The sequence below is a fragment of the Panulirus ornatus genome, chromosome 52 (assembly GCF_036320965.1).
Source record: "Panulirus ornatus isolate Po-2019 chromosome 52, ASM3632096v1, whole genome shotgun sequence".
Lineage (NCBI taxonomy): Eukaryota > Metazoa > Arthropoda > Malacostraca > Decapoda > Palinuridae > Panulirus > Panulirus ornatus.
The window spans coordinates 14812352-14835944 of record NC_092275.1 but is presented as its reverse complement, the minus strand read 5'-3'; the positions used below and the strand labels follow the sequence as shown (position 1 = coordinate 14835944).

General features: G+C 39.8%; 1 protein-coding gene across 3 annotated transcripts in view; it reads right to left on the bottom strand.

Moving 5' to 3' along the window:
* Positions 1 to 23593, bottom strand: part of Tsp26A (Tetraspanin 26A) — an 82261-nt gene that overhangs the window by 29276 nt on the left and 29392 nt on the right. The window contains exons 6-9 of one of the 3 annotated variants that reach the window (XM_071692292.1): positions 21945 to 22073; positions 17383 to 17433; positions 15993 to 16109; positions 15365 to 15478 (exon numbers count right to left, since the gene is read on the bottom strand). In XM_071692292.1, the coding sequence (XP_071548393.1) occupies positions 15365 to 15478; positions 15993 to 16109; positions 17383 to 17433; positions 21945 to 22073 (411 nt within the window). The remainder of the gene's footprint in view (positions 1 to 15364; positions 15479 to 15992; positions 16110 to 17382; positions 17434 to 21944; positions 22074 to 23593) is intronic. The other 2 variants (XM_071692294.1, XM_071692293.1) reach the window with 2 other exon arrangements.

The following is a 23593-nucleotide window of genomic DNA, read 5'->3' as shown; positions in this document are numbered from 1 at the left end:
CTTTCCTCTCTTCCTACACGTACACATGCCTTACATCCTCGATAAAAACTTTTCACTGCTTCTAACAACTTGCCTCCCACACCATATATTCTTAATACCTTCCATATATATTCTTTTTTTTTCTTTTTTCAGTGTATTACACATGACAGCTAGAGGCTGAGTTGTGAATGAATGTGGCCATTTTGTCTGTTTTCCTGGCGCTATCCATATCCAGGCCCCACAGACCTTTCCATAGTTTACCCAAGACGTTTCACATGTTCGGGTTCAGTCAAATGACAGCACATCAACCCCAGTACACCACATTGTTCCAATTCACTCTATTCCTTGCACGCCTCTCACCCTCCTGTATGTTCAGGCCTCGATCGCTCAAAATCTTTTTCACTCCATCCTTCCGACTCCAATTTGGTCTCCCGCTTCTCCTTGTTCCCTCCACTTCTGACACATATATCCTCTTTGTCAATCTTTCCTCACTCATTCTCTCCATATGTCCAAACCATTTTAACACACCCTTTTCTGCTCTCTCAACCACACTCTTTATTTCCACACATCTCTCCTACCCTTTCATTACTTACTCGATCAAACCACCTCACACCAAATGTTGTCCTCAAATATTTCACGTGCAACACACCCATCATCCTCCATACAACCTTAATTATAGCCCATGTCTTGCAACCATACAACATTATTAGAACTACTATTCGTACAAAAATACCCATTTATACCCTCTGCAAAAAGATTCTCTCCTTCCACACATTCATCACACTCAGAACCTTTGCCCTCCTCCCCAAACTGTGACTCACTTCTGCTTCCATGGTTCCATTTGCTGCTAAGTCCACTCCCAGATATCTAAAACATTTCACTTCCAATTTTTCTCCATTCAAACTTACATCCTAATTAACTAAAGCTGTATCATTGGCAAACAACAACTGACACTTCCCAGTCCCCTTATCCCCAACTAACAGCATACTCGCCCCCCCCCTCTCCAAAACTCTTGCATTTACCTCCTTAACCACCCCATCCATAAGCAAATCAAACATCCATGAGGACATCATACATCCCTGCTGCAGACCGACATTCACTGGGAACCAATCACTCTCCTCTCTTACTACTCGTACACCTGCCTTACATCCTTTGTACAAACTTTTCACTGCATCTAGCAACTTACCTCCCACACCATATACTCTTAAGACCTTCTAAAATGCATCTCTTTCAACACTATCATATGCCTCCTCCAGATCCATAAATGCTTCATACAAATCCATCTGTTTTTCTAAGTATTTCTCATACACATTTTTCAAAACAGTGCTTAGTCTATAAAGATTGGTGTTGGACAGCAGGAAGCAAGTGTGATGTTGGGATTTAAATAACTTTGTTAAGTACTGGCACCTGATGAGGTGGATTGTTTCCACGAAACATGTCATGCCACATGTATAGAAAAATTACATGGTAAATAAAATTGTATGAACTCCTACTGATGTGTGATTTCACCTTCATTATTATTATCATTATCATTATTCTTTCTTTTCTTTCATACTATTCGCCATTTCCCGCATTAGCGAGGTAGCGTTAAGAACAGAGGACTGGGCCTTAGAGGGAATATCCTCACCTGGCCCCCTTCTCTGTTCCTTCTTCTGGAAAATTAAAAAAAAACAAGAGGGGGGATTTCCAGCCACCCGCTCCCTCCCCTTTTAGTCGCCTTCTATGACACGCAGGGAATACGTGGGAAGTATTCTTTCTCCCCTATCCCTAGGGATAGGGGAGAAAGAATATTATCATTATTATTATTATCATTATTATTATTATAATTTTTTTTTTTTTTCATACTATTCGCCATTTCCCGCGATAGCGAGGTAGCGTTAAGAACAGAGGACTGGACCTTTGAGGGAATATCCTCACCTGGCCCTCTTCTCTGTTCCTTCTTTTGGAAAATTAAAAAAAAAAAAAAACGAGAGGGGAGGATTTCCAGCCCCCCGCTCCCTTCCCTTTTAGTCGCCTTCTACGACACGCAGGGAAAACGTGGGAAGTATTCTTTCTCCCCTATTATTATTATAATTATTATTATTATTATTATTATAATCATTATTATTATTATTATCATCATTATTATTATTATTATAATTATCATTATTACCATCATTATTATTATTCTTATCATCATACTTGACCGCCACTTCCCAAGTCAGCAAGTAGCGCCAGGAAACAGATGAACGCATAAACATGTACTGCAGTCTGAAGCATATAAGGCCTGGAAAGGCTACAGGGCCAGATAGTGTGCTAGCCAAGACTTTAACTAAACACTGTGCTGAACAAATGGCATCCATATGTCACCAACTATTTCAGGACTCACCAGATCAGGGGGTAGTGCCTGCCATAAAAATTGTCAGAAATAAAGCCAATCGCCTAAATCTCATTTCCTAAAGTGTTCAACGATTTCAGACCTTTTGTTTTAACATCAAATATTATGAAATGTCTTGAAGACATAATGAGAAACTATTTGTGTAATAGCATAAATGATTTCACAGATCCACTGCAGTATGCGTATTGTAAAAATAGGAGTGTGCTGGATGTAAGGTTAACTTTTATGAATGAGATTAGCAAACATTTAGAAAAACATAACTCACAAGCAAGAATCTTATACAATGATTTTAACTTTGCCTTTCATACAATCAAGCCACAATTTTTTTTAAAAATAAATCATTAGGAATGAATGTAAACTGTAACTTACTAAAATGGATCCTCAGCTTTTTAACATAGAGGCCATAGTATACTAAGATAGATAACAATAAGTCCAACATAATATTTACCAATAGAGGTGCACCCCAGGGATGTGCATGTCCCCCCACTTTGTTCAGTTTGTATACTGATTACTGTAGAAGAGTTTTTAGCAAATGCACTATTTACAAATATACTGATGATACAGTAATCATAGAAAAATTGTAAATGATAATATCAATGATTATACTGCACAGGTTAGTTGCTTTGTTGAGTGGTGTAAAACAAATTATCTGCCCTTGATTGTATAGAAAACTAAAGAGATGATAATAAATTTTAGGACAAAAAACTACACATACCAGACTTAATTATAAATAAAGATGAAAATGTAGAAAGAGAGAGTCAGACCAAGTATCTAAGCTTTATCACAGATGATCAGTTAAAAGTTGGAGCAAATACTCATGTGGTGTATAAGAAATGTAATCAAAGACTGCACTTTGTACGTATCTTAACTATCCCTAGGATAGGGGAGAAAGAATACTTCTCGTGTATTCCCTGCGTGTCATAGAAGGCGACTAAAAGGGGAGGGAGTAGGGGGCTGGAAATCCTCCCCTCCAGTTTTTACTTTTCCAAAAGAGGGAACAGAGAAGGGGGCCAAGTGAGGATTTTCTCTCTAAGTCTCAGCCCTGCTCTTAACGCTACCTCGCTAATGCAGGAAATGGCCAATATGTATGAAAAAAAAAAGCAATAATCAATCTTTTTAACAGGTCACCATAAAAAATGCAATAATGAATCATTTTTATAGGTCACTTATAGAATCAATTTTATATTTATCAATTACTGCCTGGCATGGCAAGCTAATCAGTAAAGATAAAAATAAACTAGAGAAATTTTTCAAGAAAGCTAGGAAATTGGATACAAACACTAAAACATCAGGTATGCTGCATCAGGAAAGTGCAACGAAGCAGGTGGAGATCATGCAAGATGCAACCCATCCTCTACACCAATACTATGTACTTTCAAGGTCAGGAAGAAGACTGTCTCTACCTAAACAGCACACTGATAAATTTAGGAAATCAATTGTACCAAAAACCATTCTACTGTTTAACCAACTAAAGATGCTGTAACTCCTCTGTGATATAGTTTATGAGTGCAATATATGATTTTTCATGTGATATCTTATGTGGTACTTTTATGTGATATCTGAGAATTTTTATTATATAATTCTTACACTTTTTAACTTTGAATTGAGCTTCTAGCCACAAAGAATTTCATTTTGTATCATGAATGCCATTTGACAATAAATATATCTTATTTTACACACATACATATACATACATGCACATGTACATATTCAAGCTTGCTTGCCTTTATCCATTCCCAGTGCCACTCTTCCCTACAGGAAACAGCTTCACCACCCCATGCATGAGTGATGTAGCACCAGGAAACAAATGAACAAAAGCCACATCCACTCACATCCATACACAAGATGCCATGTGTAATGCATCGAAACCACAGCTCCCTATCCACATCCAGGCCCCACACACATTTCCATTCCTTATTCTGGAAGTTCCACTTGCCTAGTTCAGTCCACTGATGGCATATTCATATTATCATTACTTGATTGCTGTTCCCCGCATCAGCGAGGTAAGGCCAAGAAACAGAGGAAAAAAGGTCCATCCACTCATATATATGCGTAAACATCCATACAAACACATATACATATACATATTTTTTTTTTTTTTTTTTTTTTTTATACCTCGTCGCTGTCTCCCGTGTTTGCGAGGTAGCGCAAGGAAACAGACGAAAGAAATGGCCCAACCCCCCCCCATACACATGTACATACATACGTCCACACACGCAAATATACATACCTACACAGCTTTCCATGGTTTACCCCGGACGCTTCACATGCCTTGATTCAATCCACTGACAGCACGTCAACCCCTGTATACCACATCGCTCCAATTCACTCTATTCCTTGCCCTCCTTTCACCCTCCTGCATGTTCAGGCCCCGATCACACAAAATCCTTTTCACTCCATCTTTCCACCTCCAATTTGGTCTCCCTCTTCTCCTCGTTCCCTCCACCTCCGACACATATATCCTCTTGGTCAATCTTTCCTCACTCATTCTCTCCATGTGCCCAAACCACTTCAAAACACCCTCTTCTGCTCTCTCAACCACGCTCTTTTTATTTTCACACATCTCTCTTACCCTTACGTTACTTACTCGATCAAACCACCTCACACCACACATTGTCCTCAAACATCTCATTTCCAGCACATCCATCCTCCTGCGCACATCTCTATCCATAGCCCACGCCTCGCAACCATACAACATTGTTGGAACCACTATTCCCTCAAACATACCCATTTTTGCTTTCCGAGATAATGTTCTCGACTTCCACACATTTTTCAAGGCTCCCAAAATTTTCGCCCCCTCCCCCACCCTATGATCCACTTCTGCTTCCATGGTTCCATCCGCTGACAGATCCACTCCCAGATATCTAAAACACTTCACTTCCTCCAGTTTTTCTCCATTCAAACTCACCTCCCAATTGACTTGACCCTCACCCCTACTGTACCTAATAACCTTGCTCTTATTCACATTTACTCTCAACTTTCTTCTTCCACACACTTTACCAAACTCAGTCACCAGCTTCTGCAGTTTCTCACATGAATCAGCCACCAGCGCTGTATCATCAGCGAACAACAACTGACTCACTTCCCAAGCTCTCTCATCCCCAACAGACTTCATACTTGCCCCTCTTTCCAGGACTCTTGCATTTACCTCCCTTACAACCCCATCCATAAACAAATTAAACAACCATGGAGACATCACACACCCCTGCCGCAAACCTACATTCACTGAGAACCAATCACTTTCCTCTCTTCCTACACGTACACATGCCTTACATCCTCGATAAAAACTTTTCACTGCTTCTAACAACTTGCCTCCCACACCATATATTCTTAATACCTTCCACAGAGCATCTCTATCAACTCTATCATATGCCTTCTCCAGATCCATAAATGCTACATACAAATCCATTTGCTTTTCTAAGTATTTCTCACATACATTCTTCAAAGCAAACACCTGATCCACACATCCTCTACCACTTCTGAAACCGCACTGCTCTTCCCCAATCTGATGCTCTGTACATGCCTTCACCCTCTCAATCAATACCCTCCCATATAATTTACCAGGAATACTCAACAAACTTATACCTCTGTAATTTGAGCACTCACTCTTATCCCCTTTGCCTTTGTACAATGGCACTATGCACGCATTCCGCCAATCCTCAGGCACCTCACCATGAGTCATACATACATTAAATAACCTTACCATCCAGTCAACAATACAGTCACCCCCTTTCTTAATAAATTCCACTGCAATACCATCCAAACCTGCTGCCTTGCCGGCTTTCATCTTCCGCTAAAGCTTTTACTACCTCTTCTCTGTTTACCAAATCATTTTCCCTAACCCTCTCACTTTGCACACCACCTCGACCAAAACACCCTATATCTGCCACTCTGTCATCAGACACATTCAACAAACCTTCAAAATACTCATTCCATCTCCTTCTCACATCACCGCTACTTGTTATCACCTCCCCATTGACGCCCTTCACTGAAGTTCCCATTTGCTCCCTTGTCTTACGCACCCTATTTACCTCCTTCCAGAACATCTTTTTATTCTCCCTAAAATTTACTGATAGTCTCTCACCCCAACTCTCATTTGCCCTTTTTTTCACCTCTTGCACCTTTCTCTTGACCTCCTGTCTCTTTCTTTTATACTTTTCCCACTCAATTGCATTTTTTCCCTGCAAAAATCGTCCAAATGCCTCTCTCTTCTCTTTCACTAATACTCTTACTTCTTCATCCCACCACTCACTACCCTTTCTAAACAGCCCACCTCCCACTCTTCTCATGCCACAAGCATCTTTTGCGCAATCCATCACTGATTCCCTAAATACATCCCATTCCTCCCCCACTCCCCTTACTTCCATTGTTCTCACCTTTTTCCATTCTGTACACAGTCTCTCCTGGTACTTCCCCACACAGGTCTCCTTCCCAAGCTCACTTACTCTCACCACCTTCTTCACCCCAACATTCACTCCTCTTTTCTGAAAACCCATACTAATCTTCACCTTAGCCTCCACAAGATAATGATCAGACATCCCTCCAGTTGCACCTCTCAGCACATTAACATCCAAAAGTCTCTCTTTCGCACGCCTGTCAATTAACACGTAATCCAATAACGCTCTCTGGCCATCTCTCCTACTTACATAAGTATACTTATGTATATCTCGCTTTTTAAACCAGGTATTCCCAATCATCAGTCCTTTTTCAGCACATAAATCTACAAGCTCTTCACCATTTCCATTTACAACACTGAACACCCCATGCATACCAATTATTCCCTCAACTGCCACATTACTCACCTTTGCATTCAAATCACCCATCACTATAACCCGGTCTCGTGCATCAAAACCGCTAACACACTCATTTAGCTGCTCCCAAATCACTTGCCTCTCATGATCTTTCTTCTCATGCCCAGGTGCATATGCACCAATAATCACCCACCTCTCTCCATCAACTTTCAATTTTACCCATATTAATCGAGAATTTACTTTCTTACATTCTATCACATACTCCCACAACTCCTGTTTCAGGAGTATTGCTACTCCTTCCCTTGCTCTTGTCCTCTCACTAACCCCTGACTTCACTCCCCAGACATTTCCAAACCACTCTTCCCCTTTACCCTTGAGCTTCGTTTCACTCAGAGCCAAAACATCCAGGTTCCTTTCCTCAAACATACTACCTATCTCTCCTTTTTTCACATCTTGGTTACATCCACACACATTTAGGCACCCCACTCTGAGCCTTCGAGGAGGATGATCACTCCCCGCGTGACTCCTTCTTCTGTTTCCCATTTTAGAAAGTTAATACAAGGAGGGGAGGATTTCCGGCCCCCCGCTCCCGTCCCCTCTCGTCGCTTTCTACGACACGTGAGGAATACGTGGGAAGTATTCTTTCACCCCTATCCCCAGGGATAATATACATATATATATACATATACACACACACACACACACACACACACATATGCACATACACACACACACACACACATACATATATATACATATGAAAAATGTAAGAAACAATTTAGAAAAAAAATATATATATATATATATATATATATATATATATATATATATATATATATATATATACATAAGTATACATATGTAAGTAGGAGAGATGGCTAGAGAGCGTTACTGGATCACGTGTTAATTGATAGGCATACGAAAGAGAGACTTTTGGATATTAATGTGCTGAGAGGTGCAACTGGAGGGATGTCTGATCATTATCTTGTAGAGGCGAAGGTGAAGATTTGTAGAGGGTTTCAGAAAAGAAGAGAGAATGTTGGGGTGAAGAGAGTGGTGAGAGTAAGTGAGCTTGGGAAGGAGACTTGTGTGAGGAAGTACCAGGAGAGACTGAGTACAGAATGGAAAAAGGTGAGAAGAAAGGACATACGGGGAGTGGGAGAGGAATGGGATGTATTTAGGGAAGCAGTGATGGCTTGCGCAAAAGATGTTTGTGGCATGAGAAGCGTGGGAGGTGGGCAGATTACAAAGGGTAGTGAGTGGTGGGATGAAGAAGTAAGATTATTAGTGAAAGAGAATAGAGAGGCATTTGCACGATTTTTGCAGAGAAATAATGCAAATGACTGGGAGATGTATAAAAGAAAGAGGCAAGAGGTCAAGAGAAAGGTGCAAGAGGTGAAAAAGAGGGCAAATGAGAGTTGGGGTGAAAGTATCATTAAATTCTAGGGAGAATAAAAAGATGTTTTGGAAGGAGGTAAATAAAATGAGTAAGACAAGGGAACAAATGGGAACATCAGTGAAGGGGGCAAATGGGGAGGTGATAACAAGTAGTGGTGATGTGAGGAGATGGAGTTAGGTATCTTGAAGGTTTGTTGAAGGTGTTTGACGATAGAGTGGCAGATACAGGGGGTTTTGGTCGAGGTGGTGTGCAAAGTGAGAGGGTTAGGGAGAATGATTTGGTAAACAGAGAAGAGGTAGTAAAAGCTTTGCGGAAGATGAAAGCTGGCAAGGCAGTGGGTTTGGATGGCATTGCAGTGGAATTTATTAAAAAAGGGGGTGACTGTGTTGTTGACTGGTAGGTAAGGATATTCAATGTATGTGTAACTCATGGTGAGGTGCCTCAGGATTGGCGGAATGCATGCATAGTGCCATTGTACAAAGGCAAAGGGGATAAAGGTGAGTGCTCAAATTACACAGGTATAAATTTGTTGGGTATTCCTAGGAAATTATATGGGAGTATTAATAGAGAGGGTGAAGGCATGTACAGAGCATCAGATTGGGTAAGAGCAGTGTGGTTTCAGAAGTGGTAGAGGATGTGTGGATCAGGTGTTTCCTTTGAAGAATGTATGTGAGAAATACTGAGGAAAGCAAATGGATTTGTATGAAGCATTTATGGACCTGGAGAAAGCATACGATAAGAGTTGATAGAGATGCTCTGAGGAAGATATTAAGAATATATGGTGTGGGAAGCAAACTGTTAGGAGCAGTAAAAAGTTTCTATCAAGGGTGTAAGGGATGTGTACGAGTAGGAAGAGAGGAAAGTGACTGGTTCTCAGTGAATGTAGGTTTGCGGCAGGGGTGCATGATGTCTCCATGGTTGTTTAATTTATTTATGGATGGGGTTGTTAGGGAGGTGAATGCAAGAGTTTTGGAGAGAGGGGCAAGTATGCAGTCTGTTGTGGATGAGAGAGCTTGGGAAGTGAGTCAGTTGTTGTTCACTGATGATACAGTGCTGGTGGCTGATTTGGGTGAGAAACTGCAGAAGCTGGTGATTGAGTTTGGTACAGTGTGTGAAAGAAGAAAGTTGAGAGTAAACGTGAATAAGAGCAAGGTTTTTAGGTACAGTAGGGTTGAGGGACAGGTCAACTGGGAGGTAAGTTTGAAAGGAGAAAAAGTGGAGGAAGTGAAGTGTTTTAGATATCTGGAAGTGGATCTGGCAGCGGATGGAACCATGGAAGCAGAAGTGAGTCACAAGGTGGGGGAGGGGGCGAAAGTTCTGGGAGCGTTGAAAAATGTGTGGAAGGCGAGAACATTATCTCAGAAAGCAAAAACGGGTATGTTTGAAGGAATAGTGCTTCCAACAATGTTATATGGTTGCGAGGCGTGGGCTATAGATAGAGTTGTGCAGAGGAGGGTGGATGTGTTGGAAATGAGATGTTTGTGGACAATATGTGGTGTGAGGTGGTTTGATCGAGTAAGTAATGAAAGGATAAGAGAGATGTGTGGTAATAAAAAGAGTGTGGCTGAGAGAGCAGAAGAGGGTGTTTTGAAATGGTATGGTCACATGGAGAGAATGAATGAGGAAAGATTGACAGAAGTGGAGGGAACGAGAAGAAGTGGGAGACCAAATTGGAGGTGGAAAGAAGGAGTGAAAAGGATTTTGAGCGATCGGGGCCTGAACATGCAGGATGGTGAAAGGTGTGCAAGGAATAGAGTGAATTGGAACGATGTGGTATATCGGGGTCGATGTGCTGTCAATGGATTGAACCAGGGAATGTGAAATGTCTGGGGTAAACCATGGAAAGTTTTGTGGGGCCTGGATGTGGAAAGGGAACTGTGGTATCGGTGCATTTACATGACAGCTAGAGACTGAGTGTGAACAAATAAGGCCTCTGTTGTCTTTTCCGAACGCTACCTTGTGCGCATGTGGGGGGAGGGAGTTGTTATTTCATGTGTGGCGGGGTGGCGATGGGAATGAATAAGGGCAGACAGTATGAATTATGTACATGTGTATATATGTATATGTCTGTGTGTGTATATATATGTATACGTTGAGATGTATAGGTATGTATATGTGCATGTGTGGACGTGTATGTATATACATGTGTATGTGGGTGGGTTGGGCCATTCTTTCGTCTGTTTCCTTGCGCTACCTTGCTAACGTGGGAGACAGCGACAAAGCAAAATAAATATAAATAATAATAATAATTAATACATACATATATATATATAATAATAAATACATACATATATATATATATATATATATATATATATATATATATATATATATATATATATATATATATATATATATATATAAATAAAGACATATACATATATACACACTGGAAAGGATCACAATTTTGCGCATGATCAAGATATTCCTATGATGTGATTATTTCATGAAAGTGCACTTGGGAACTTATCACGTTTCATTTTCCCCATGGACTCATAGGAATATATACACATGTATATATTCATACCTGCTTGTCTTCATCCATTCCTGGCACTACCCTGCCCCACACGAAACAGAATCGCTACCCCCTGCTTCAGTGAGGTAGGGCCAGGAAAACAGACAAATAAGTTCACATTTGTTCACACTTAGTCTCTAGCTGTCATGTGTAATGCACCGAAACCATAGCTCCCTATCCATATCCAGGCTCCAAAGACCTGTCCAAGGTTTACCCCACACAATTTACATGCCCTGTTTCAGCCCAATGACAGCATGTCGACCCCAGTATACCACATCGTTCAAAGTCACTTTATTCTTTGCACGCCTTTCACCCTCCTGTATGTTTAGGCCTCAAGCACTCAAAATCGTTTTCACTTGATCCATCCACTTCCAATTTGGTATCCTGCTTCTCCTTGCTCCCCCCACCTCTGACACATTCATCCTCTTTGTCAATCTTTCCTAACTCATTCTCTCCATATGTCAAAACCATTTCAACACACCCTCTTCTGCGCTCTCAACCACACTCTTTTTATTTCCACACATCTCTCTTACCCTTACATTACTTACTCGATCAAACCCCCTCACACCACACACTGTGCTCAAACATTTCATTTCCAACACATCCACCCTCCTCCATACAACCCCATCTATAGTACATGCCTCGCAACCATATAACACTGTTGGAACTACTATTCCTTCAAACTTATCCATTTTTGCTCTCTAAGATAACGTTCTCTCCTTCCACACATTCTTTACTGCTCCCAGAACCTTCGCCCCCTCCCCCATCTTGTGACTCACTTCTACTTCCATGGTTCTATTCGCTGCTACGTCTACTCCCAGATATCTAAAACACTTTCCTTCCGCCAATTTTTCTCTATTCAAACTTACATCCCAATTAACTTGTCCCTCAACCCTACTGAACCTAATAACCTTCCTCTTACTTACATTTACTCTCAACTTTCTCCTTTCACACACTTTTCCAAACTCAGTCACCAACTTCTGAAGTTTCTCACATGAATCTGCCACCAGAGCTGTGTTATCTGCAAACCACAACTGACTCACTTCCCAAGCCCTCTCATCCCAACAGACTGCATACTCACCCCTCTGTCCAAAACTCTTGCATTTACCTCCCTAACCACCATGACCATAAACAAATTAAACAACCATGGGGACATCATACACCCCTGCTGTAGACCAACATTCACTGGGAACCAATCACTCTCCTCTCTTCTTACTCATACATGTGCCTTACATCCTTGGTAAAATTTTTCACTGCTTCTAGCAACTTACTCCTACACCATATACTCTAAAAACCTTCCACAAAGCATCTCTATCAACCCTATCATATGCCTTCTCTAGATCCATAAATGCTTCATACACATCAATCTGTTTTTCTAAGTATTTCTTACACATATTCTTCAGAGCAAATGCCTGATCCACAAATCCTCTACCAATTCTGAAACCACACTGCTCTTCCCCAGTTTGATGCTCTGTACGTGCCTTCACCCTCTCAATCAATACCCTCCCATGTAATTTCCCAGAAATACTCAAGAAACTTATGCTTCTGTAGTTTGAACACTCACCTTTATCCCCTTTGCCTTTGTACACTGGCACTATGCATGCATTTTGCCTATCCTCCAGCACTTCACCATGACTCATATACGGCACTTTCTTTTTTATTATACTTTGTCGCTGTCTCCCGCGTTAGCGAGGTAGCGCAAGGAAACAGACAAAAGAATGGCCCAACCCACCCACATACACATGTATATACATACATGTCCACACACGCACATATACATACCTATACATCTCAACGTATACATATATATATATACACACATAGACATATACATATATACACATGTACATAATTCATACTGTCTGCCCTTATTCATTCCCACTGCCACCCCGCCACACATGAAATGAAAACCCCCTCCCCCCTCATGTGTGCAAGGTAGCGCTAGGAAAAGACAACAAAAGCCACAATCGTTCTCACTCAATCTCTAGCTGTCATGTATAATGCACTGAAACCACAGCTCCCCTTCCACATCCAGACCCCACAAAACTTTCCATGGTTTACCCCAGATGCTTCACATGCCCTGGTTCAATCCATTGACAGCACGTCGACCCCGGTATACCACATTGTTCCAATTCACTCTATTCCTTGCACGCCTTTCCACCCTCCTGCATGTTCAAGCCCCGATCACTCAAAATCTTTTTCACTCCATCTTTCCACCTCCAATATGGTCTCCTACTTCTCCTCGTTCCCTCCACCTCTGACACATATATCCTCTTTGTCAATCTTTCCTCACTCACTCTCTCCATGTGACCAAACCATTTCAAAACACCCTCTTCTGCTCTCTCAACCAAACTCTTTTTACTACCACACATCTCTTACCCTTTCATCACTTACTCGATCAAACCACCTCATATCACATATTTTCCTCAAACATTTTATTTCCAACACATCCATGCTCCTCCCCACAACCCTATCTATAGCCCATGCCTCGTAACCATATAACATTGTTTAAGCTACTATTCCTTCAAACATATCCCTCTAATCCATGGGAAAATGAAACATGTTAAGTTCCCAGGTTATTCAAGTGATTTCAAATCCACTATAGGAGTTATTTTTTTCTTGTTTTGAGTAGCCTTTGCTACTTCCTAACACCTCCAGCTTCAAGAACAGGAGACCTACAGAACATCATATCCCAGTTGGGCCAAGGAAAGTTGACAGTACAAATACTGAGTTCCTAGTGCCCCTGGGGAATGTAATAATGGAATCTGGCTTCTACTGGACTGCTTCTCTCCCCAATCAGTCCATTAAGTTTCACTGTAAGTCCTTTGACAGTTTACCTAATATCAAGTCTCAGGGCATCACAGTCCTAATATAAAGTCTCAGGGCATCATGGGGCTTTAACTCAGACTTTTCTAATAATTTTCTTCGTCACAACTTTAAGCAGAACGGGGTTTCACTGTAACTACTTTACCAGTACATAATATCAAGCCTTAGAGCAACATGGAGTCTTGACCACCATAACATTTATGCCAACTTTGCTCATGTCTCAAAAAAAAAAAAAGTCTTCTCTATCATCTACACCTTTTATGTGAAATCAATACATACAACTGAATTTCAAACTTTATTTGTAAAATGTTGGTACTCTGTTGGTACGTGTAGGAAGAGAGGAAAGTGACTGGTTCTCAATGAATGTAGATTTGCGGCAGGGGTGTGTGATGTCTCCATGGTTGTTTAATTTGTTTATGGATGGGGCTGTTAGGGAGGTAAATGCAAGAGTTTTGGAAAGAGGGGCAAGTATGAAGTCTGTTGGGGATGAGAGAGCTTGGGAAGTGAGTCAGTTGTTGTTCGCTGATGATACAGCGCTGGTGGCTGATTCATGTGAGAAACTGCAGAAGCTGGTGACTGAGTTTGGTAAAGTGTGTGGAAGAAGAAAGTTAAGAGTAAATGTGAATAAGAGCAAGGTTATTAGGTACAGTAGGGTTGAGGGTCAAGTCAATTGGGAGGTGAGTTTGAATGGAGAAAAACTGGAGGAAGTGAAGTGTTTTAGATATCTGGGAGTGGATCTGGCAGCGGATGGAACCATGGAAGCGGAAGTGGATCATAGGGTGGGGGAGGGGGCGAAAATTCTGGGGGCCTTGAAGAATGTGTGGAAGTCGAGAGCATTATCTCGGAAAGCAAAAATGGGTATGTTTGAAGGAATAGTGGTTCCAACAATGTTGTATGGTTGCGAGGCGTGGGCTATGGATAGAGTTGTGCGCAGGAGGATGGATGTGCTGGAAATGAGATGTTTGAGGACAATGTGTGGTGTGAGGTGGTTTGATCGAGTGAGTAACGTAAGGGTAAGAGAGATGTGTGGAAATAAAAAGAGCGTGGTTGAGAGAGCAGAAGAGGGTGTTTTGAAGTGGTTTGGGCACATGGAGAGAATGAGTGAGGAAAGATTGACCAAGAGGATATATGTGTCGGAGGTGGAGGGGACGAGGAGAAGAGGGAGACCAAATTGGAGGTGGAAAGATGGAGTGAAAAAGATTTTGTGTGATCGGGGCCTGAACATGCAGGAGGGTGAAAGGAGGGCAAGGAATAGAGTGAATTGGAGCGATGTGGTATACCGGGGTTGACGTGCTGTCAGTGGATTGAATCAAGGCATGTGAAGCATCTGGGGTAAACCATGGAAAGCTGTGTAGGTATGTATATTTGCATGTGTGGACGTATGTATATACATGTGTATGGGGGGGGTTGGGCCATTTCTTTTGTCTGTTTCCTTGTGCTACCTCGCAAACGCGGGAGACAGCGACAAAGTATAATAAAAAAAATAATAATAAAATGGTACTCTGTTTCAAACTCACCTGCAAGAAAGCCACACCTACTGCTACACCAGCAACAAAGAGCAGATTTCTTTCTAACCACTCTTCCCCTGCTTGTAAGCAGCCTTTTTGATATATATGTGATGCATCCAGTCGCTGTAGCAGAAGGGAGCAAATTGGTAATACTGTCATACCTTCAAAGATATTTTTAAGTACAGGCTTAACTATCCCATGCAATTTCAGTTAAGAATCACAAGCTAAGATACCATCAAGCAAGTGCATCAACCAACTTATGACTGAAACATGCTATAAATGTACTATCAAAGAATGAGCTTGGCATTGTCAATTATTGCATGCTGATATAATAGTGATGCTTTTATTAAACAAAATCATCACCCAAAAACAGAGATCACATGAGATGAACAATATACTGTTAAGCTCTAGCAGAGTGATTTGCAATGAAACATGATAATGCTTGTAATAAATATGTCTAATGCTAATAGGCCCAAAAGAAAAATACATAAAGTATCTACAACAATACTAACAAGAAAAATATTATACTCAAGCATCTAGAAACATGCACTACTATCATGCAGAGGCTTAAACAATGAAATCTCCATTTGTACATTTGATATGGTTTAGTGTTGGTGGAATCCCTAACACCGCCTACCTGCAATACCGCCACCCCAACTGCTACACCCGCCACAGGCACTAGGTTCGATTCTATCCAATCTTCACCTGCTCGCAGACATCCACGATCGTAAATAACGAGGGACCGATCACCCTGCTGTGGATCCCACACATCCCATCACCATTTTAGTTTATGCTAGTGTATCAGCAAAATCAAATGCAGTTTGTTTATCTAAGAAAGAAATCCATTAACCACTCACCTTATGGTATTTGTTTATGGCAAACACAAAAAAATAGAAAAATTATTTTAGATTTGTCTGTATTTAGAATAAGGTAAAAGATACTTATTCAAGTAGCTATTTCCAGATAACCATGCTGTCACTTAACACCAGGAACCTTAGTAATCTACCAATCTACACTTTAGTGTTGTGAGTTTATTTGACAGCAAAGGAAGCATTTTAATGTTTCCATTGCAATAAAGAGATTGATAAAACTACACAAGTTTTTAAAAATATCTATCCAAATAACAAAGGTCAGCTTAGTTAGGGGCTCTACTGTACAATAAATCACTTTTCTTGCTTATCCTGCCTTGGTCCAGGATGCACTCCATAACAGTGTGGCTGTGCAAGCAATGTTAACCCTGCCACAAAAGGTTCAGTAATGTGGCTGTCTTACAGTTTTAAAATATCAAGGCAAATATTACAACTGGTGACCATACACACTGAAAATAACATACAGAATGCTGATGTCTCCAGCTCACAACACTAAAGGTATCTGAAAATACTGTTCACCATCATATGATTATAAGTATAATCCTCTGCAGTTCAAAGCAAGGCTTAAACCAATCACCAGTACATGTTACCTCCAAGATGTAATATGTCAATATAAAATGAATATAATGAACAGCTTATAATCAAGAAATACAATACTAACAGTACTCAGTCAAAACTGAGAGAAACACTAGTATCAAAGTGTATGTTACATACTGTATTCACAAGCATCGAACATAATGGCAAACTATGTTACAAAGCAACTCCTTCAAACTAATTTCTATCAGCAATGTAAATCCTGCCTTCTTACTACACCCTAATCAAAGTTTATCAATTACAAAAAAAGCATTTACTAACAGCATCAAGATTAATATCAATACTCTTTATCTCTAATATCACTAGGTATGACTGAGTACTCCCTTCCTCATCACAGACAGAAAAGATTAAACTACATTATTAACATACACAACCTACTCTAGTCAGTGGTATATAAACAAGATTTATTCCAGATACTGAGCTATCATTCCATGACATGAAAGACAATTTATACTGGCTATGAAACACCTGCTTCACTGAAGGTATATCTGCAGTCATAACCAGGAAAATTAACATATTTCAAAAACTTTTTACTTTATAAAAGAAAAATTTCATTCTACTTACATAATCCTGCTTTCTAACATCATATCCACACTGCTTGTTTTTTATTATTTCCTGAAAAATATGAACATTAATACTTAGCATTCATACAACACAATAGGCTTCAAATCTATGTTCCTACTGACTACTTCTACCTAATGTTCCAACCTACTACTTCTCCCTAATGTTCCTACCAACCACATCGAATTAACAATCCTGTCAAATGTTCCTATCTACTACTTCTATCTATTGTTCCTACCGTTTTGCCTTTTGGCAAAAAGCTCACCACACGAAAATCTAGTTAAAAAGAATGAGTTGTGTGAGTTTAAGTGTTGTTAAGTGCTTCTGTGACACAGAGAGACTGTATGTTTGCTGACAAAATAAGATCAGTCCACTTGAGGGTGAGACAGAAAGGCAAGAACTTATTTGTTCAAACTTCTCTTCATTAAATACCAATAAGTTTCATCTGCCCATCTGTAGATGGAGTGGTGGTGGTGAGGTGGCCATGGAGAGTGGGAATGGTGGCAGTGAAGGTGGGTGTAGTAGTGGTGATAAAGGGCACAGTAGCCAGGGAGGGTGTGGTGATCAAGGTTTGAGGTGGTGGTGAGGCATGGTGTGAGAGGAAGAAGTGGGCCTGGAGGTCTTGAATCCCCTTAGTACTTATCAAAAATCTGCATTTCTTTTATGCTGGAGGCTCTAGTCATGGAAAAAAGTGCACATCAAGGCCAGGCCTTTGCTGAAATATAAAGAGGATTATGAAAGGGGAAAAAGAGGAGACAAGGAAAACTTTTTACTAGTTTTTGAGGTAGTGAAAAACCTGTCATTTTAAATGTGCCAGGTTGTAGTCATTGGAAAAGACATGAGATGGTGGAGAGTTCAAAAACTTTGAGGTGTAGGGAAAGAAACAATCATCAAAATGGCCCACTCTTAAGTTGCCAACAGCCACACAGTAATCATGTGACACAGCAGTTTGCTGATTATTGCATGGCCCAGTTAGTTGTGGGGAAACTCAAGCAGCCTGCTCTTGGGAGCAAAACCCAAAGTAATGACTACAGAAGATGGCAAATGAACCAACATTGCAGCATAGGGCATATGGGTCAAGTCTGGAAGTTAGTCTAGGAGAGTTTATAAGTCGAACCACTTTCCACTCAACTCTGTCACGGATACATAGATAGAACCACCCCAGGTAAGAAATCAGCACTCCAAACAATGTTGAATTAATCCTTTGTATACATGGAGCAACAGTTCAAAAGAAAAAATCTAAGCAGGACTTCCTTTTTCTTGGAGACCAACTTAGCTACTTCCATGATATGGGTTTCCAAAAATGAGAGGAAGTTACAATAATAACACGTTTGTTCATTGAGTCAAGAGGTGGAATTACAGAACCATCAAAGGAGATGAGAGTTGTGAGGAGTTTCTGATAGAGAGATGGGCAGAAACTGGGTCTTGGAGGCATTAAACTCAACCAGATTTTGTCTATCTCATTGATATATCCTGTTCAAGTCTGAGTTTACTGAGGGAGTTTGTGTCGAGATGAGATGCTGATCCAGTGAGAGAAGGAGAAAAAGAAACAAAGGATGTGGACGAATGCAGTGTTGTGTTATCAGTGTAAGAGTGCATTTAGCTATTTGCAGAAGAAAGGAAATCATTGATAAAAAGGAGAAAAAGCCTAGGGGATAAGACAGACCCTTGAGAAACACCAGTGCTGATAGAGAAATAGGGGGAGGCTGATCCATCAAAAACCATCCTCTTTCACCTTTATTAAGTAATCTTTAAATGGAATTCTTTGAAACAAAGTTACTAAAGGATATCTTACCTTCTAATGCAATTTGGTATGTAGATGATGTTCTTTGTGTTTGGCCAACAAATGAAAATTTACAAACATTCCTCCCTTTATTTAAATATCAAGTACCTTTCATCAACTTCACTGTAAAAATTGAAAATAATGGTGTTACCATTTTTAGACCGCATGATCTATAGGGATGGAAACAATTTTAAGTTTAACATATACAGAAAACTTACCAATGTATGCTCATATATCCATTATTTCTTAGCTCAACATGACAGTTAAATTATCACCATCCAGTCTTATGTTCCTTAGGACAATACATATTTGCAGTCCAGTTTATTGATGATGAGTTTGAGAAGATATATTCTATTGGATCCACATTTCACTGATAAATCCCTTAAGTTGGCAAAGAAATAATTCTATACAGTTGAACCCAACTCCCCTTAACATTCAAGAACCTTTTAGTTGTCCCTTTTAATAACAGTTTTACTTCCCATGTTGCTTAAATCCTTTATCATACATGCTGACTTCAGCAGCAACAATCCTATAAAGAATATCTTAATCAGGGACTCACCAGAAAGTTCTGCAGGATGCATCTATAGAGTACCATGTAGAAATTGTGATAAGTTTTATGCTGGGCAGACTGGTAAGGATCTTTCTGTTAGACTTAGGCAACGTAAATAAGAACAGGACAAGAATAAAATGCTCTGTTTAATCATGTTAGAAATTATGATCATTGTACTGAGTGGAGTAATGCCATCTCAGTTATCAAATCTAACTCCTTAACCAAGAGAAATATCATTGAATCCTCTATTATTAAATACACAAAGAATTGTAACATTAATAATAGTAAAGGTACATACAAATTGCATAGCTTTAACATTGATAAAATTTGTTACCAGTTCCCGTTCTTGTCCACATAGTAAGTTTATAATAAATTTGAGGCCAGACTTGAACACACTCGACCTCCATTTAGGTAGTCACTTGTTTACCAAATGGCGTCCTAGCTATGTCTCTTCATTGCATATCAACTGACTGTTATATTTCTCTCTTGTATCTCCCCTGATGATATGATGTGTTTTACATATCTGAAAGTAGACTCAGCAGTGGATGGAACCATGGAATCGGAAGTGAGTCACAAGGTGGGGGACGGGGCAAAGGTTCTGGGAGTGGTGAAGAATGTGTGGAAGAAGAGAACATTATCTAAGAGAGCAAAAATGGGTATGTTTGACGGATTAGTAGTTCCAACAATGTTATATGGCTACAAGGCATGGGCTATAGATAGGGTCGTACGGAGAAGGGCGGATGTGTTGGAAAAGAAATGTTTGAGGACAATATGTGGTGTGAGGTGGTTTGATTGAGTAAGTAATGCAAGGATAAGAGAGAAGTGTGGAAATAAAAAGAGTATGGTTGAGAGAGCAGAAAAGGGCACGTTGAAATCGTTTGGACATATGGAAAGAATGACAAAGAGAGGATATATGTGTCAGAGGTGGATGGAACAAGAAGAAGCAGAAGACCAAAATGGAGGTGGAAGGATGGAGTGAAAAAGATTTTGAGCGATCGGGGACTGAACATACAGAAGGGTGGGAGGCGTGCAAGGAATAAAGTGAACTGGAAGGATGTGATACACTGATAGTCACCATCATCCATTCCTAGCACTACCCCGCCCTACATGAAATGGCATCGCTACCACCTACTTCAGCAAGGTAATTCCAGGAAAATGGACAAAAAAGGCCACATTCATTCACATTCAGTCTCTAGCAGTCATGAGTAATGCAACGAAACCACAGCTCTATTTCCACATCCAGGCCCCACAAATCTTTCTATGGTTTATCCCAGACATTTCACATGCCCTGGTTCAGTCCACTGACAGCATGTCAACCCCGGTATACCACATCATTCCAATACACTATTCCTTGCACGCCTTTCACCCTCTGGCATGTTCAGGCCCCAATTGCTTAAAAATTCTTTATTCCATCCTTTCATCTCTAATTTGGTCTCCCTGTTCCCTCCACTTCTGACACATATATCTTCTTTGTTAACCTTTCCTCATTCACCCTCTCCTTATGTCCAAGCCACCTTAGCAAATCCTCCTCTGCTCTCTCAACCACACTCTTTTCAACACCACACATGTAACTTTTAAGTGACCAATCTAAACAATGGCTTACAAACCAAACATTATTCTAGCTCTACAGTTTTTTCTATAATGCTTGAAATCAAAGATACACCTCCTTATTACCTCAGCTAAGCTGGCAATCATATTCAGCATACTTAAGAGCATCTATACAGAAATTTTCAAGAAAATCCATTTTTTCAAAAAAATCAAGAAAAATCCAAGTCCTTGCATTTTGCTCAGACTTTCAACTTCCTCAGATTCTTATGAAAATCTGTGTATATATGATATTCTATAAGGAGATTAAATATTTGGAGTCAAAATGTATTAGAGTACTCTTGTTTAAGGACAATGATATGAAACCTAATTCTGATTGTAAAGTATTAATCATGTTCATAATCCAATATTTTGGAGAATCTGATATAAATGATAAGAACCTTATACATAAAACAAAATTATATCAATAAAAGCATTGAAAAACTAGTAAATATTTCAGCAATTTTCCTAATATTCACGGTAAGGTTTTATGAAAAATTACAAAGAAACTAAAGCAGTCTTCTAACTAACAAGTTAACCAGGCATTCTTTTCCCACACTAAAACACTTCATCTAAGGGCTACATTTCTATTTTCATTACCAGCTATTAATTTCTATAAACTATATCACATAAATAAATTTCACTTACATTGGCTTTCTGTTTACAGCATGAAAATGGGACTCCACATGCCTCCCTGGAGCCAACAGCCTCTGAGGAACAGTTAAAATAGACGTTGCGGTCCCAGTCTTTGGGACCTTCAATACCACAACACTCCAACTGTGCATCAAAGAAAAAGAAGAATCAGTGACTTAATCACCCAGATTTTTCAAAGTGAGGTACCTCACTGGAAGGCAGTGAATGAACTGTTTGCAGCTACTTCACCATCAACAAAGTGATTTCATGCAACATCACCATGCTATGATAAAAGCGAAGTATCCTACTGTTTTGGCCATGATTTTTTGTGTATTTGCTTACTGAGTGAAGCCACATAAGTTAAGTTAGCTTAAACTTGGTTAAGTAAATTTTGTCTGCTGCTTCATCAACTAAATGGTTTACATAATAAGATATTATGTGGAACAGACATAAGGGAATGAATGATTCACTTAAATTCTTCCATCAGCCAGTCAAAATGCTTTATATATTGTTTATGATCTGTAAGTCAATCAAGCAGAATGTTTTATACATCTTTTATGATTCTTGATCACTAACCAGTGCTGTTTACCCAAAAAACTCATGATAAAAAACAAACCAATAAGAGCATTTCATAAAGACATTATGTAAGTTAAGCAATAATAGAAAGCATAAGAGCATAAACAACTCACACTGGATAACAAAATTCACTTTACTTCAATATCTTCAATATCTATGGAGACCATCACAGAAGGTGACTTAAGAGGGGCAGGAGCAGGAGGCTGAAATTCTCCCTTCTTGTATTGCTTTTCAAAAGAAGGAACAGAACAAGGAGCCTAGAGAGGAATTTTCCTTCTAAGGCTGAGTCATTTGTTCTTGTTGCTGCCTTGCTCACTTGCTCAATCAAGAAGAGACACTAATTAATAACTTTAACTATATGGCAGGGTGGAGGGACACGACTCCAGGAGCTCTGGGGTTTCAACTTTCTTTCGACATACAGTGGCAATCTCCTTGCTTGAAAAGGGTTAAGAAAATATCAAGAACTTACTGATTTACCATATCGTTCCTAACTATAATGGATCCATAGGCACTGTTTTAATCACTATTGACTAAAATTGCCATGGCACAAAAAAAAAAAAAAAAAAAAAACTTTTCCCTACAGCCTTCAACACTACATATACCTGAAGCCATTGTGATTAAAATATTGAACTGTTACTAGCTTCTTATTGGAAGTGTATGAACCTTGATTAATAATCATTCAAAATGATCAAGTCTAATGTTAAAAAGGCATGCTAATAAGGCTTCACTGTGTTGCATTTTGGTCCTGCTCATTTGAACCATCCAAAGAGTGTACCCTTTTTTCGAGCCACACCTGTTGCTACTTACTCTTTGTTCCACTTTAGCCTGTTCATAACATGAAACATCTCCAAATGCCATATATGAATGAAAAAAATGTGGACTTTTGTTGGCTGTTGATGCTGGCAAGTGACTGAGGCATGAAAAAATGTAAAATTCACATATATATCATGGGGAAACTTGAATCTGCTTATCATGTCATGTGCCTTGGGGTAAACCAATGAATCTTTTATGGAGATCATAACTGACATCTGCACACATAGGAAAAGCACCTGGAGTGAATGGGATTATAGCTAAAATGTTGAGGTATG